At 35.2% G+C, this 18,137-nt stretch overlaps 1 protein-coding gene across 4 annotated transcripts in view; it reads right to left on the bottom strand.

Annotated features, from left to right (window-relative positions):
* The window catches only part of LOC123564401 (uncharacterized), a 105,360-nt gene that overhangs the window by 35,265 nt on the left and 51,958 nt on the right, over positions 1-18,137 (bottom strand). For 3 of the 4 annotated variants that reach the window (XM_053537039.1, XM_053537041.1, XM_053537042.1), the window contains 10 exons: positions 16,682-16,857; positions 15,767-16,460; positions 13,255-13,430; positions 10,172-12,454; positions 7,981-8,208; positions 7,073-7,233; positions 6,380-6,607; positions 5,698-5,874; positions 1,856-1,980; positions 1,509-1,685 (listed from right to left, as the gene is read on the bottom strand). In XM_053537039.1, coding sequence (XP_053393014.1) covers positions 1,509-1,685; positions 1,856-1,980; positions 5,698-5,874; positions 6,380-6,607; positions 7,073-7,233; positions 7,981-8,208; positions 10,172-12,454; positions 13,255-13,430; positions 15,767-16,460; positions 16,682-16,857 — 4,425 coding nt within the window. The remainder of the gene's footprint in view (positions 1-1,508; positions 1,686-1,855; positions 1,981-5,697; positions 5,875-6,379; positions 6,608-7,072; positions 7,234-7,980; positions 8,209-10,171; positions 12,455-13,254; positions 13,431-15,766; positions 16,461-16,681; positions 16,858-18,137) is intronic. The other variant, XM_053537040.1, reaches the window with a different exon arrangement.

Here is an 18,137-nt window from a genome sequence, read left to right as displayed (position 1 = left end):
TTTGAATTCAAAACGAATAAAAAGATATGCTTAAAAAGGCATGGCAATTCTTTGAATATTTTTTCTTAAACATTGAACGTTATATCTGAAAAAAAGAAATATGAAACAAATTTTATGCTTTATCACTTGAGCTAAAATATATGAGCCGTGCCATGGGAAAACCAACATAGTGGGTTTGCGACCAGCATGGATCCAGACCAGCCTGCGCATCCGCGCAGTCTGGTCAGGATCCATGCTGTTCGCTAACGGTTTCTCTTATTACAGTAGGCTTTAAAAGCGAACAGCATGGAGCCTGACCAGACTGCGCGGAGGCTGGTCTGGATCCATGCTGGTCGCACACCCACTATGTTGGTTTTCTCATGGCACGGCTCATATACTTATTATAACGCCGCTTGTTAATTTCTAAGCTTAACTTGCCTGAAAGTATCCGAGTTTATGTTATATCTTTAGACTTTACGACTGCAACAACAATCTCGCGACGCTTTGCTTCGTAAATAACAAATGAATATCTACAAGATTCGCGGAAGAATATCAACTAGTGAACAGATGAATATATATCCACAATGTCATGTGTATTTGTCAGCTGCTGGTGTTTCGCCTTCTGATCGTCTGTCAGATCATTCCGTCAGACAGAATTGGGATTCTACGATAACTTGATAAAGTATAAATTATTTTTATGAAGCTTCCTACGTAGATGGATGGCATCCTGACTTATAGATGTTAGGCTATTCGAAGAATATTGAGTTTCATAGTTTTAGAGTATCTAAGCTAGCATAGATAGAACATGCTTGTGTAAATATGTGTGCAATTTTGTCCTTAAGTAAAGTTTTCTTTGTAATATTGAAATAATTAAAAATTTCTGGGGAAAAATGAAGAATAATAACTCCCACTTTATCCTTGTATAATGAAGAACAAATAACCATAGATTCATATTACTGTGAAGAATGTTAACCTATCCCACATACGTCAATTTTATCTGGGATTGTCAGTGACTTCCAAGGAAATATATGAGGCCTGTATGATCAGTGGGGACAGAGGTTGTGAGGTTTTAGGCTGTTAGCCTAGTTCCCATATACTGGCCTCACATATTTCTGAGGAGGGTCACCAACAAACCAAATAATTGCTTTCTTTTATCGATCACTAATATTTGGCCTAATCCACCGTGAGACTATACTGAGCATACACAGAAATAAAGGTGATCAGTGGTCGCCATATTACCAGTTTTTAATCAATGAAAAAACTAGAATCAACTGTTGTTATGAAATTTATGTTTGCATTTACCGATTTTAAATTCACACTGACAGTAAAGGTCATGCGACGTTTTAAATTAAATAGTGAAGGTCGGCCTCTTGGGTGCAATCCAGACAATATCACATTGGTAGAACTAAAAATTGCCTCAAACCTACTTGCTAGATGTTGTCTACGAATGACAAAAATGACATATAGAATTTTCATATTGGTAATGAAGTCATGTATAACTATTAGATATACTGAAGTTTTCAGCTTACCAGCTCATTATATACAGACGAAATGTCCATAACCTTTCTGGAGATAGTTCTGTAGTCATACGTCCTATTGGCTTTAATAAGACCTTCGTCGAACTGATCAATATAATCTGACGTCTTTTTTAACATTGCATCATTACTGAGACCGGCAAGATCTGCCGTCGTAAGGGGTGGTTTAGACTGGAAGGTAAAGAAACAAATTATCCACAAGATTACTTCTAACTGTGTTTCATCTGTTAATATTATACTAAACGTGAATATTTTAGAGACACTTTGTCTACTGGATTCAGACCCACTTTGTGAGCTATGGCTGCTTTTAATAAAGAGATGGTTTTCATTTAGATACTTACCTTGACGTTGTATCTCACATCTGTATAATCACCAAACACATCTGTTATTCGTAGAACTACTGTTGCCTTGAAATCATTATTAGCATTTCCAACTTGGAAAGATACCAAATTTGATGTTGCACCCGCTTTTGAAGAAATCAGAAAAACAAACATTATTCAAACTGGATGTATGACAAAACAAGCTTTTTTTCGGTAGGAAATATTTGCCAGACAGCTGATGAGTTTATATTTTTATGGATGAATTAAGGTAAAGAAGTAAACTTAAAGAAATGAATTTAAAGTTCAATACTTCAACTATTAGTTTGTTGGCATGTCATTTTTACGTTCTTAACGTTCTTGATAAAATCTGTATAGACCAGATCCGACGACGGCCTCTCTACTTTGCCAATGCTGGTGGGGAGGGTGTTGCATTACTACAAAAATCGTTAGAATTGCATGCCATAAATATACTACCACTTAGATTTCATACAGTTTGCCGGGTTGTAGTGATAAATATAGCCAGTCTATCCCTCTGATCCGTGACATTCCGTGCAAAGCATGTTTGCAAATTATCTAGATACATGTACACTGCTGACTAGTGTACAAAATAAACACACAACAGCTAATGCGGTCTCAATCAAATCGAGTCTGCAGTATTCACTATTAGCCTTGTCATCAGTGCTGCCATCTTTTAACGATGTTTCAGCAAATAACTTCTTATTCACACTACAGTATGTTCTTTGATTTTTATGCCTCGAAGGTGGGCATATGAAAATCGCCTTGTCCGTCCGTCCGACCGTACTTTTGTAAATTCTTGTCCGGGCTGTAACTCTGCCATCCGTGAAGGAATTTTGAAATAGTTTGGCATAAACATTAACCTTAATGAGACGACGTTTCGTATGTAATACTCAGACCCCTAGCTACAAGGTCAATTTCACACTTAGAAGTCAAACGTTAAGGGGACGCATATCGCTACATTCACAGTTCATACAGCAATGCGGAATGGGTGCATATTCAAGAAATCGATGGTGGGAAAATAAAAAAACATATTCCTAAACTGATATAATACTGATGGACACCTGTAATATTCAGTATTTTGTGGATAAGGATGTGGTACTATGAATGTAATAGGAAAACAGAGGTCTTTGTGAAAGTATATTCAACACAAAATATTACGCTTTTGTATAAGGAAAAAACTGGTTTTTACAATAACAGTGTTCAAAATAATGTTGAAGGGATGAGATTTTCTTTCTAACACACCAGGTTTGCTTAAACATGTAAAAATTTAACGCCACGTCAGTTCATCTCGGGATGGACGCCATATTTCTCATTGATAAAAAATGTAAACAAAAAAATCAGAGTGGGATTAGCATTGCAAGGGCATAACGTGACATTCTACACAATGAATACCTTAGAACAGATATCTAAGATGCTACACAGGTCAGGCTGGTTAAATGCATAATGTCGATCACTTGAAATTCATCTTGAAAAGGTGGTTAATTTTAGTTTGTTTACATGGTTTTTAATTTTCCCACGACTTCTCGGCGATTCACTGCAAATGTACTGCGCCGGACGAAAGGTAACTCTAATAAACAACGGGAGACAACTTAGGTGTCAGCACGTGTACGATTTTTTAAAAGAAACATGTCGATGATTATAATTTCTTATCAAATAATGAATCCTATTCAGATATTCGTCTTTAATATTAGAAAATTATTAATTTCTGTGGACATTTGTCAAAAAATATTACTAACAGTGGACTACTTTGCGCATCAAACTGGTTTCCGCTTCAGTTGTGAGGCACTTCCGTTATACTTTTTGACAACAATAACAAAACACAAAATGAATCAATAACGTCACTTATAAACCGACTGCTACTTAAATCAGTGTAAGTAAAGCTGTTGTTACAACATTTTGCATGTTCGTTACGTTATGAGATAAAGTTTGTCCTGAACTGCATAATCCATTAATTACGTTTAGGTGATATTGCATTTACAATTTAATTGACCCCGTTTTTTTACGCGAATGACAGCATTCTCGTGCAACTCGTGCAAACAGAGTTATGAAAAGTATGGTGGAGAATTCAAGGACAAATTATAAATGACATTAAAGTGAGAATAACTGTATATTCATCCACTTTTGATCATTGACATTCCTGCTGCGTATTAGTAACTTTTGTGAACAAGATTAGAATGTTGCTTTTGCACATATACACATTGATTGGACCTCTCAACCAAATTTCATACCTTATTTTAGGGATTTTTAAGAAGATACATTTTCAAAAGTTTGTTAAATGTGTTTTGATATTTAAGTGCATTGCAGTTCATGAATACCAAGTTAAAAATTAATAATGGCAACATTTCTAGGCCTTTATTGTAAGCCACTAGACTTCTGTAACGATAAATGTTTAATGTATTAAGGGGAATATACTCTTTTAGTTTTGGAATGTGGCATTCCTTGACCACCGTATCTTTTCTTATGCACTACTTTGTAAACAAACTAAATAATGTGTTTTAGCTCACATATGCAAAATGAAAAGCAAGACAGTGAACTTATTTCACATTCTTTCTTTAAATTAGAATCTGCAGGACATTGATAAATGTTTGGACAAAGCGAAGCACTATTATTTTCGCACCAAAAAGTCTTAATTGTTGACTTTGAATGTACACAAGAAGTCTTATTTAATTCAACAATAACTTTCTTGTTTCAGTTTTTTTCATTTTTATTTTAGTGAGAATTCCTTTGTGTACTTATAACAGTTGAAACAGTATTCATTTCATTTACCAAAACCTTGAACTTTTTTGCAGGTAAATTTTATTATACCCCACCCACTTTTTTCTAATTTCAAAGTATGCGTCCCCTTAATAGGGTCTGTTTCGTGTCCGGTTCGTAACTTTGCATTTCATCAAGAGGTGCAGTCTGTAACTCTGCAATTCATCAGAAATTACTTGTCACGATTCTTCCCTATGATGAGCTGGTGTGTCATGCTCAAAACCCAGACCCTAGCTTCAAGGTCAAGGTTACCTTCGGAGAACTTGTTTAATCTGGCCGCAAAATGAGTCATACCTAAATTTTTCTGGCATATTTTGCGCAGACAACTGTAGCATTTTTGTGCACACTTCGGGGGCGTTTGTCACAAATAGTGCCAGCTCTTATTTGAGTTTCAATTCTGAATGCTTAGTAAATTTTGAGAATTATATATACATGTATTTTTTCCTATAAAATGTCAAGGTCAGTAGTGGCTATTGTAAAGTTACCTTAAAGACACATCACAAAATAACTGTAATCTTTTGTATTTCCATGATGGTAATTATACATTTTTTATATGAAGAAAAGAGAAATAACAAGTATCTATCTACAATTTGACAGTAACAGATATAGGGCTAAGACAATGTACTTAATGTCTAAATATATTATTCAATTTATGTAGTAGTATGCACAATTATTTGCACCAAGTTCATGTGAGAGGAAAAAGTATACCACTAGGTATTGGTGGGTCTTTAAAACTTCTAATTTCTTGAATACCAATGGATAAAAATAAATGCTATAGCCTATAATTAACGGTTAATGCGCACACGATAATGTTACACACCGATAGCCACACGAGAACTGCATGCAGATATAGACATGCCACAGTCCGCTACTGCAAAAATATAAAGTGGTAATACTGGACTGGGAATTCATGGCATGGGGATAGGCTGTATACTGTATCTTTATTTAGAACAATTAAAAGTGTAAAAAATTTACATCACATGACACCAACTAGCCGCAAAAAAACAAGGATAAATATCCAACAGGGAAAACCACGTTCAGACTCTTTTTAAAATAAAAATTAACTTAGCTGAATTGATGAAAAAACTTACGGTCAAAATATAATAACTGTCGTTTGTTATCGTTATCGTCTACACCACTATATGAGAGAAAGTAAAGATAGAATAACGGCTCCTCGCTCGAGAATGTGTTGTCTGTGAATCCCTCGTCTTTCCATCGTTGACAAGTTAAGTTGAAGACGTCTATTCCAGCTATCAGATTGTATTCACCTAGAAACATACGTTGCCAACAGGTTATATGTTAAAAATTATTAAATGCTTACACGTACAGAACGCATTGTATATAGCTACCTAAGTGTAGATATTTTCACGCATACAGTATGTAAATGAAAAGTCATAGACAATTTTTAGTAATTTTAAAAATAATTTTGCCCATCAAACAAAGATTAATTTTACATTTTTCTTTACATTTCGCAGCTTCAAAGACAAAATAAAAGTACATGTAATTAACCATGTGTACGTCTTACAGTGACAAATGGCATGCAGCAAAATAATGAACGGTGATACGAGTGATTAAAATATACGGGAGGTCCCAGTACTCCTAAAGTTTGAGAAAATATCTCTCTCGTGCTCTCCTCCAAACTTTGTATGATTTCCAACTTGTCTGGTTAGATCTCTGTTGAAGCTGTAGTTCTAATCAAACTATTACATCACGGATATTATGTATCAGTAATTATGAAATAAGGAATAGATCTAAACATTTGCAAAAAAATACTTGACGATGTTGTCGTATTTTCAAGCTCCTTGTCTTCCATAGGTATAAGTGTTGTTTCATTGAAAGGTACAACTTGACAAAACCCTCCCTGTGGCGGTCTGTTTGTCAAAAACTCATAATATGCTGGGCCGTACGTCACACCATTGAGGATAACTCTCAGCGATACGAGGTACCATGTGCCATATTCTAACGTGTTATTTTCAATTGTCAATGACCGTGATTTGATCCCTAGCAACCAAAAAACATAATGTCTTTGACTTAAAACATACAAGCATGCGATCTTAACAGAATTATGTCAGCCTGACGGTGTTTCACTTGAAATGTATTAAGTTGCAAATAATGACTTGTAAAATCTGCATAAAGAAACTGACAACTTTTGGGTCGTAAATGTGCAGTTTCGAAACTGATTTTTTTATACATCGATTAAGAAAAATCCTCTTTCAATTTGTTCTGAAATATTTCATTTCATCTATTCAAAATTTCGATAGAAATGGATCTAACACATACCAAACAGAGATTTTTTGGCTTGTTTTCTTGATAAAGTCGGTCCTTTACAACAGAATCATTTCCAATCATCAAATAAACGAACATGTCTTACAAGTATTTTTATTTCAAATTGATTACTTCCAAATATCTATGACCATACATAATCATGTTGTTTTCTTCCATATCATACATGACGGCATGACTTACCGGCGTCAGATGCGACACTTGCAAGGTTTACATCCTCATACACTGATCCTGAATACTTCTTTAAAGTCCATGTAAAGGTCGCTGGGCAGTTATTGGAAAGGTTTGGTATCAACTGAAGTTTAGAGCTTCTCGCCACTTTCGCTAGGCAATTTATCTTACATCTGAAATGAAGTTGGAGAAATGATAAAATCTATAATAAGCTCCTTTGGAAGCCAAGGACACCATCGAACAATCTATACCGGAATTAGTGTGAATTGGTTAGTTCTTGAGAGGTAATGAAATATGCAACACGTTTTAAGCTCCCTAGCACCGTCTAAAACGGAACTCTATCATACATAACATTAGATGGACTTTGTGATGCTAAAGAACAAGACATTACACTACACTTAAACAGTGCTACTGTGATAGGTAATAAACGTTTTGAATCACAGGGCGCACCAAGCAAACTAATGCAAGGCTCGGTTTGACTAAGCCTGTCCAGGGGAGGAAAGGAAATGTGCAAAACTAGAACCTGCAAAATTGAAATTCTATTATACATAACAATGACCGGACTCCGCGAGATCACAACGGATCAGAAAAAAATGTAACACTAAAAATAAACGATTTTAGATGTCATCTTTCTGCTTCGCTGAACTATTACTATGCATATATGATCAGATTCTTTATCATTTCATATTTATTTTAGTGTACAATGTACAAGTGTTGTACTCTGTTTATTCCATTTCAATAATACACAGTTTTTACAATTGAACCTATAATTGATATTATTCACTTTAAAGCTGTGAAATATAGTTCACTCTAATTTTCCAATTATTTACTAAAAACGTTAAAAACACAAAGGGCATCAACAGTTTCTCGAATTATCATTATTTATTCATTTCGGAAATATCAACATAATTTCAACTCACTTGATGGTTAGAGGTTCATAGTTTTCAACGGCTAAAATCTGAGTGAATGTAGCACCCATTCCTCTGTTATTGTCAACCGTAACTGTAACAACATAGTGTGATTTTGTAGGGTTAGCACTTGTATCTAGCGTCAAAACACCAGCAGAATATTCAGTGTATGAACATGAACTTCCGTTTGCATTTGATGCAAACTTGTCAGCTGCTTCATCGAAGTCTGCTGCGTCATAACTGGAAATATGTAAATTGCAGTTAATTATAAAATAAATTTTATTATACCAAAACCTGAATATGTGCATTACAAATAAAGCTCTATTAAGTCGTAAATAGAAGATGAAAATTACAATGTATTCTAAAATACATTCCGTAGCATCGAAATAGGAAAGATGTAAAGTTCAGTTAATTTCAAAATGTACTTCCATTGTATCCTAACTGGAAAGATATTAAGGATTCGATTGATATTCGACTATTGAAATTGGAAATCTGGGGTCCCATTTCGGGAATTCAAGCATCCAGTAAATAGACACTTGGTTTTTAGAATAGTGTACTTATTTTATAAGCTGTTCAAATTTCATGTAATTTTAAAAACAACTCTTTCTTTCTATGACTTGGTTACGTTCAAATTTCAACACGTCAAGTATCCAATGAATCCTAAACTAAATTCTGACGCATCAATGTAAATTACAGCAATATGTAATTATATTCTTATTGAAATTCAAATCGTATATGTTTAGTTGATTCTCTCAAAATAGTAACAAAGATAGATGATTTACATAAATACACAATTAAACTTTTTCATAAATATGTTAAATTACTAAAACTATTCATTATTTATTATTATTCCTAAACGTGCATGTATATAAGAAATGTTAGACATGACCTACAAAATTCAGGATCATATTGAATTACTTAAACTATTTCATTCTTATCAGTATGCTCACTAAAACCAAAATATGAGCCGCACCATGAGAAAACCGCGCAGGCTGGTCAGGATACATGCTGTTCGCTAACGGTTCCTCTAATTGCAATAGGCTTTGAAAGCGAACAGCATAGATCCTGACCAGACTGCGCGGATGCGCAGGCTGGTCTTAATACGTGCTGGTCGCACTTGACTATATTGGTTTTCTCATGGTGCGGCTCATATACTTTCCACGTACATTTATTACACATTTATTAACACGACGCTAATTTTGCTACCATCAGTCCGTGAACTGTCTCATATGGAAAAAAAACAGCCTATGGGTTTTCCCAACTTCCCGAACAAGAAAATCATTACTAGTGTAATTTGCATCCAGTTAGGAAAGTAACACAATTAGTTTTCTGACTAGTAAAAATGTAGATGAATCTTTCAGATTTACAACGGTCGTTTTAATTTAGTGAGATTTTGTAATTTCTTACACATCAAGCATTTGTAACAAAAAAAAAATGATTGCAATTTATGATATTACTTCCTGAACTGGAAGCAAATCTTAACTTACAACGTCCTATCGATATGTTTTATAATATCTTTCATACTAAAAGCACACGTGTATGGGATTACTCATATGTCCTCACACATAACAAAATTTCAGTAAAATCGGACTATCAAATTTCAAGAGAAATCTTTTTTTTACATAAGATTTGGCAAGATAAACGAGTATATTTGCATCATGTTTTCATGTTTTTCCTACATTTTAACGATTTTTTTTTCATTTGTTAATTACATATGAGCCGTGCCATGAGAAAACCAACATAGTGGGTATGCGACCAGCATGGATCCAGACCAGCCTGCGCATCCGCGCAGTCTGGTCAGGTTCCATGCTGTTCGCTTTCAAAGCCTATTGGAATTGGAGAAACTGTTAGCGAACAGCATGGAGCCTGACCAGACTGCGCGGATGCGCAGGCTGGTCTGGATCCATGCTGGTCGCATACCCACTATGTTGGTTTTCCCATGGCATGGCTCATATATCTATCTGTTTCCAAAACAAACGACACAGCAATATGATAGAATTTCCATTTGAATTTGAATATGTTATTTGAGATATAATGCTCTGAACATGTGAAAAATTTACTATACTATCTGAATTATGAAAGATATCCGTTATAAAATTTCGTTAAGTATATTTATGTTAAGAAGCGACATTTCTGTTTGGAAAGTTGTAAATACGCTATAGCTGATATTTTCGAACTTTGGAACAAAAGTACGAAAAGTTACCTGATGCAGGACCAACCGAAAGTGAGATTTGAAACGTCTGGAAATACTGGGTCAAATGACAAACTGTAAGCATCAATTGTCACAGACCCTCTTTTGATGTATCTCCGTTTACTTCCAACTATCTCAGCGTGAGGTGGTGGCATCACAAATTTGGCATAAGTAGGTTCAAAAATGCAATTGTTTGGTTCTTCATTGAAACAAACTTGGAGGATGATGTAGTATTTGTCTTCCTCTACAAGACCACGTGTGAACAGTAAACCGTGCCGGTTTGGTTTTGTTTCCCCTACAGATACATTGAGTTTCCAAAGATTTGTGTGAGATTTCTCTGCTGAACTAGCCACGATTTCCAAACGACTGAATATTTCGGTATCAAGCATAGACGAAATGTACATAGGTGAATCTTCCTGTGAGTAAAACCTGTCAAAGACGCCGGTGAACAGAAAGTCTTTGTTGGTAACTGTTATCTGCGTTTCAAGTCTTGTGTCATTGATCAAATTCCAACAGTCAATAGTGATTGTGTGTCTTCCTAGTGCAATATACTGAAAATTAAATAGAAAAGGACTTGCATATGTCACCTCTTGCGAAATGGGTCCGTACGTTTCACGTCTTATTGGATCACCCATATTCCAGTTACAGTTGAGCTTTGGAAGGTACAAGTCGTCTTCTTTAATCCTTAACTTTGCGTCTATTGTACCATTTGGAATGGCAACCGTGTAAGGAATATCGGTGGTGATATTAACGATTGGATTATCACAGGTCATGTTCATATTATCCACCTCTATGAATGATCCATTAGTTGCAACAACCTGCACAAGATGGTATCCATACTCGGGACATAAATGATGGATGTCACAGCTGGAGAAACCAGAAGAACTGCACTGTCCATCAGCAGTAGTGTCGTTAAAATCTATTGTGTAATTTGAAGTTCCTTTCACGCCATACATTGTGTATCGAACATATGTTGTGTCAATAAATTGCACGGTAGTATTGTATTCAAAATACATTAAACCTAGTCGCAAAGAGTAAGCAATTGTGTTTGTTGTGTTAGAGATTTGAGCCTCTACAAATACGGTTACAGTGTAATTGCCACGTTCTGAGTACAAGTGACTATAAGTTGTTTTGTCATATAATACCGGAGAACGGCGTCTTCTGGAGGTGCTCCCGTCTCCATAATCCAAGTCTAAATATACAAAGTAGGGAATCAGAGCAAAACCTCCATTGTCAATATGAAAATAGACAACAACGGTGTCAGAAACATTCAGAGGAACATAATTGTGGAATACAAGCGACAGATCCGATGCCACGTATTTTCTTACTTCTATGTCAAATGTGTATGTGTGGTTACTGACGTTGTTGGAACAGTTAAACGTCGCGTTAAAAAACCCCTCTGTATGGTAGTCGTGAGAACGTTGGAAAAATGAGTTGTCATAGGTAAGATCTTCAACGGTGCCTGTACCATCGTCCGGATCAAATATACAGGTAGCATTTGTGGGTTCGGGAACACCTACGTCCAAAGTAATGTTCAAATTCAGACTCATATTTTGTAGAACTGACCAAGGATATTTCTTTCCTAAAGGTTCATGAGTATAGCCAGTATCTGGTACCTTGTTCTGTACGTGAATAGCAAAGTGTTCTGCTCGGTTGTAGATCGGTTCCCCATTTACCGCTGTCCAGCGCAGAATGTACACCCCGGGACTTGTGTATACGTGCGTAAACAAAGGGAGATTATATTTATTATATAAAATACTATCATCAACATTCGATTCCGAGGTCCCATCACCATAATCGATAGTGTATTTGAATCCGTAATTTGGAATATTTGTAAAATTGAACTCAGCAACTGTATTTGTGATGATGTACTTTCCAAATCCATTAATGAATTCTAGCTCCATAGGTAAGAGAGTATCCCATATTCTCATGTCTATGCTATAGTCTGCAAAACCTAATATGCTTGTAAGTCTAGCTTCTACCGAAAAACTACCTTGCATATCAAACAAATGATTGTAGAGGTGACTTTTATCCACTCCATATGCTTCATCAATTGAAATGTCATCGGTTACAAAATTGCCGTGCTTGAAATTGATAGAGATGTTCACGTCATTCATTGGTAAATTAGCTACTGGCATTAGATAAAGATCAAACTCAACGGGTTCAGTTGTGTTTCCCAATGTGTTTTCGACGGAGAACTTGAAGTTGTTTATTTTGTAGAATACTTCAACTGCCACTTCGACTGTTTGGGAACTGACCAGATTCCTGGCGATGACTGAGATGTTATGCTTTGGCCTGCGAAACGAAATATGTCTTTTTAAAATCAAGAACTGTTTTACTCGCATACCATAATTTACAGACAGAAAATATAATTAGTCACAACAGCATATGTCTCAATATATCAATATTAAGTTTAAACGTATATGTGGCTAATTAGGCCATCATCTAGACAGACGAAATGAACTTATTTCAGTTACTTTTAAACTCGTCTGAATAGCAGGTTTATGATTTTTCATTTGCACGCAAAATAACGGGTGCATTAATCATATCGGATGACGCATATTTCTTTAGAGTAAAACATGTTTTTGTTTAATAGTTACCAGCAATAAAGTAAAGATCAAGTCCACAAGTAGATGAGTGTGCCAGATATATGCATAATACGACTTCTTACGAACAGACCCGAGAAAAAAATAATTTAGTAAGCTGCAATCTTACCATACTGGGTGGTTAAGAGTTGCATTTCAGTGTGTTCTTCGTGCATTCAATCAAACATACTCACTTCAGAGCACATGACTTTGTTTTCAAGAAATTTACAAATGCACATATACTTACACATATAATCTCTCTTATGCAGGTAACATATTGACTTAAATCAGTATTATGTATCTAGCTCAATCACGTTTGGTAAATAAGACATTACAAACGATGTGAAATGTAGAACAAAAGGACTGCATCATCATTACCCTTAATTGCATAATGAAAGCAGAATGATAACATAAAAAATAATACGCAGAGTTGTTTCCCAGTTTATTTCTACACCATAGTCGATTTAGTAAATATAATAATAATATATATATATATATATATATACTTACTTAGTAAAAGCATACGCCAGATAACCAATTGAAAATTCTCCAGAATATGTCTGTGTTTCTGTTATGTTTTCCTCCATTTGCCAGTCAAGAGACATATTTGTCCCCGATGTTGCATTTGCAAAGAAATTATACGTGTCCCCAACAGCCAAATATATCATCGTGTGATCTAAAAATGCCTGCAATATCAATAAGTCGATATGTTTTTCTATTTTGCATATTATATTATACAGAATTCTCTAATTAGGCGTATGTTGATCCATTAGCAGGCTTTAGTCAGAGCTTAGATTTGTTTTGTAATATTAACTTCAACACTCCAAGTACATGTACATGTATAGAATCAGGTTAAGCCATGTTAAATTTTACAATTGATAACAGTCATATTATTATTTTATTCCATTTAAAAATATAGATATAGTACTCTAACTATACACAGTCAGTAGTTGCAGAAGATACCAGATTAACGAACATAGAGTCTATTTATTTACTACATTTTAACAAGTATAAAATGAGACTAAGAAAGCTATCGGTTATATAAGCTAAACTTGCAATACAAACATAACAAAGTAGCCAGTTTTCCATTATAAGCAAGAACAAGTATTTTATTATCAATGTAAGCACATAAAATATTTCAGTCTAATTTTTAGTTATTACAGTCTGTTTCTTATAAGATGTATTTAATACTTTCAGTGCTAATGGTTCAAAACAATGTGTTATACATTGTATATTTATAAAGCCGATTATATTAAACTAGTAGTAAATTGTTATATTCCTAGGAAAGAAAGAGTTTTGATAATATTGTTACGCGCAGTCAAGAAACGCTGTAATAACGTGTACTAAGTTAAAATCTATCGGTTATATTAGCTAAACATGCAATACAGTAATAAAACTATGAAGCTGGTATAGTATATTATACGCTTTTATAATAAGATCATTTTTAATCAAATGTACGCAGTCGCTAAAGCGGTGATACTTTTTTCATTTTAGTGTAATATTTAAAATGTCAAATGCCGCTTCAGCGTCTTCGTAAAATGCCTATGATAATACAAGCTTATAGGTGTAAAGCAAGAACTAATATGACATATTATAACAGGTATTAAAGTAGTTGTCTGCTCAAGCAAGAACAAGTTTTTAATAATAAGTGCATGCAAATACAAATATATTGTGCAAGCAAAAAGAACAATGCCTAAATGTAATATAACATTTTATTCAAAGCAGCGCCGAATTTTAATAGTATTATGCACCTGTCAATATTTTGCCCGCCCGGGCGGGGGGGGGGGGGGGGGGGCTGGCATACACGGGACTTTAGACAGAAGACCATTCCCGACAGGCGGGAATTTGACAAACATTTGATGTACAAACCAGACTCTAGGGTGGGATTTAGACAAAAAAGGTTGTCCCTAGGGTGGGGATTTAGACAACAAAATTTTTGAAATGTCAAATTCCCCCGGGTCGGCCCGCCGCCCCCCTGGGCGGGCAAAATATTGACAGGTGCATTATACCCATTTAGCAAACAAACAGAAATTATGCACAAGGCCGGGGATGTTTATTTACCTTTACTGATTTACAATCCAGTGAATATCGAAAGAGATGAGCATAAAAAATATTTCGGAACTGTGTGCTTTGAAATAAACACAAAACGAAAGTATCCTAATATCATATTTGTTCGGAAGGTCCCTTAAAAGTTTTCATAAATCTTACAGGTAAAAATATCACATGCAAGAAAATGAAAGACGATCGTCTAAAAACTTATCGGGTCAAATTTATTCAAATGCAGTTTATATTATTACGCGAGTTTATATTGCAATAACTGTCTTTAATCTCTTGTTTCATTTTTTTATTATACTTATATTCGTACTTTTTGTGACATCTTTTAACTTTCAAAGCACAAAAAAGTTCACTAGTTTATAGTATGGTCAGATAACTTTATTCTGAATTACTCTTGCCCAGGTCAAATTAACTTGGATATAACTCGACCATTACGGAACCTTCAATTATGATTCCAGTAGCTTGTTTTTGACACGTTACGGTTTCACACATTTCAAGTTGTCATTTCAATAGAATACCATTTGATATAACGGGCCTGTATTGACAAACAGCAAATTACCGCGATTTCGGCATTTTCCGGCATGCGCGCGCCGAACTATATTTACTCCGAACTGCCAAACAAGAATACATTATCACAAGGCAGTGGTCGAGTATTATTACGGTTCCATTACCTTTAAGAGTTTACTAATAGTAAAATTGGTAGGGTCACACTAACATATCCTTTACAATTATGTACGTTAAATCGGTTTGCGCAGTGAGGCCAGTAAAATCCATACCAATGTGTCACTTTGCTGACACTTATAACAAGGGCCCGCATCAGCATAACTAAGTTTGTTGTGTTCACACTTTAAAGAAAATATTGATTATGTTTATAATATCAATAAAAACGAAAGCATGCAAAACGAACTTAAAGATATATCATGTGTAAAAAAGGGGAATAAAAATCCAGTGTTTCGAGTTTTGGTACCTGAAAGTCAGTGAGTTCATTTTGCACAACGATCCATCTTATCCCATTTTCAGAGTATCTGCCGTTTGAAACGTTCCACTCTACACTATAATTTTCTGGACTGGTGTAAGTGTGGTTAAAATAAGACAAACTGTACAATTCATACAAGATAGAAGAATTGAAATTCTGAAATACTGTTCCATTCAAATCTTTCATATCAATAGAGTATTCGAATCCTGATCGAGGTACACCAGTAAATTCCAGTCTCGTCTGTGTGTTCGTTACTATTATCGGACAGTTAGTCATACACTCCAAGTCTATGCCATTCAGTTTATCCCATATTTGCATGTTCTTAAACAGAACCATGGAAGATATGGGGTTTTCAATAACAACTGTGACGTTATAATTTCCCTGGATATCATAAATGACGTCATCCTGAAACAGCGGTGACGGTGGTAATGTTTCCTCGGTGTCAACAATAATGTTTACAGGTGCGTTTCCGTCGTGCAATGTCATTGTAATGTTAACTGTTCCCATAGAAATCAATGTTCCGGCATCAAAATCGAGTTCAAACTGGGCAGTCTGGGTTGTCGTTCGCTTGTTATTACTTACATTGAAGCTGATCCCATTCAAAGCATAAATCACTGTCAGGGGGACGGTTGCAAATGCATTACTGACAGCGTTGCTCGCACTTACAGTAACATTGGTCCAAGGGCTGGTTAAAAACGTTTAGAAAATATGTTTAAAAACGAATATTTTGATAGAAAGATAAGCATATATATCATCCTCTATATTTAATAAAATTGTAGTGAACAATACTTTAAATGTTACGAAACGTGAAACAGTGCCTTGTAAAGATCAAGAAAATTATTACGTTACAATAGTTTTAAAATCCTGAAATTAAATTTACATCAATTTGCAATTTTCTGTGTTAACCTGTTAAATGTGTGATTGAAATCCATGTAAGTGAAGTCTTCACTATATGTAAAAGTTTGTGTTACATTATCTTCAAATGCCCAAAGTATTGAGATATCTGAGCCATGTGTGGCACTGGCCTCGAAATGATAAGTTTCTCCAACTTCTAAGTACGTCTCAGCATGATCTAGCCACGCCTGTAAATGTTGTAGATCGAAACTCACATTAAATATTATTACATACATACTTATATTTGTTTCCTACACTGGATTATATTGAGGCCAGGCACACTGTCCGATTTAGAGAGCAATTCCAGTGTTAGGAATGCACAGCAAGGTAAACAGTTGATGGATAAAACAATACCAATACTGATAACACAAATATGGTACCGAATTTGGATTACATAAATAAGCACTTCATATATAAAAGCATTTTATGCAATAACAAGCTCACAATAAATCGGCCATGTTACGGTTTCTGAAGCGTACACTACTATAGCAGCAAGGGTTTAAGCACATGATTACAACAACATATGAACCGCGCCATGAGAAAACTTACATAGTGGCTTTGTGACCACTGACCAGCATGGATCCAGACCAGCCTGCGCATCCGCTCAGTCTGGTCAGGATCCATGCGGTTCGCTAACAGTTTCTCCAATTCCAATAGGCTTTAAAAGCGACCAGCATGGATCCTGACCAGACTGCGCGGCGCAGTCTGGTCTGGATCCATGCTGGTCGCAAACCCACTATGTTGGTTTTCTCATGGCACGGCTCAAATTATTATTACATGCATACATATTGTTCAGTTTCAAGATCAACATTATTGCGGTTCTTTGGATAATGGAACGCCTTCCATTCTATTTTGGTAGTGTTTGTGACGAACAATAAAAGCCTTGTGTATTTAGTACATAAAGAAGAACTATTTGTTTTTATGGAACGCCGGGACCGAGGGTGGGATGTCCGACAAGATAATATGGTCAGTAGACAGGACATTATAGCAAACGGGCAAAATAACACAGCTTTAAACAGCTTAAGTTAATACTGTACAAGATAATATGGTCAGTAGACAAGACAGTACAACAAACAAACAAGAAAACACAGCTTTATTCAAGTTAATACTGTATGTTGACATTATATGTCATTATAGCATTTAGATTATCAACTCTATATGAGCATCAATCGAACGTGTTACGAGTTATATGGAACTACTGTAAAACATATCTCTTATATTTACATACTATATTTATATTTAACCTTTAGTTCCTGCATGCTAAGGTTTATGCACAGTAATTGTGATGACACAGAACTAAATAAGAAAACTTTTCATTTTTGCAGAATTTTCAGATGGCTGAATGTCTAATTCTCATGCTTTTCCAGTTTACCATTTTTAGTATAAGAACATGCCACCTTGACATTAAGTGATTAAGTAGTATCTCAATAAATGTGTAATTATTGTAGCGTGATAAACATTGTCTTTA

Source organism: Mercenaria mercenaria, chromosome 2 (assembly GCF_021730395.1).
Source record: "Mercenaria mercenaria strain notata chromosome 2, MADL_Memer_1, whole genome shotgun sequence".
NCBI lineage: Eukaryota > Metazoa > Mollusca > Bivalvia > Venerida > Veneridae > Mercenaria > Mercenaria mercenaria.
Note: the sequence above shows the minus strand (reverse complement) of the source record. Positions and strands in the feature narration are given on the sequence as shown.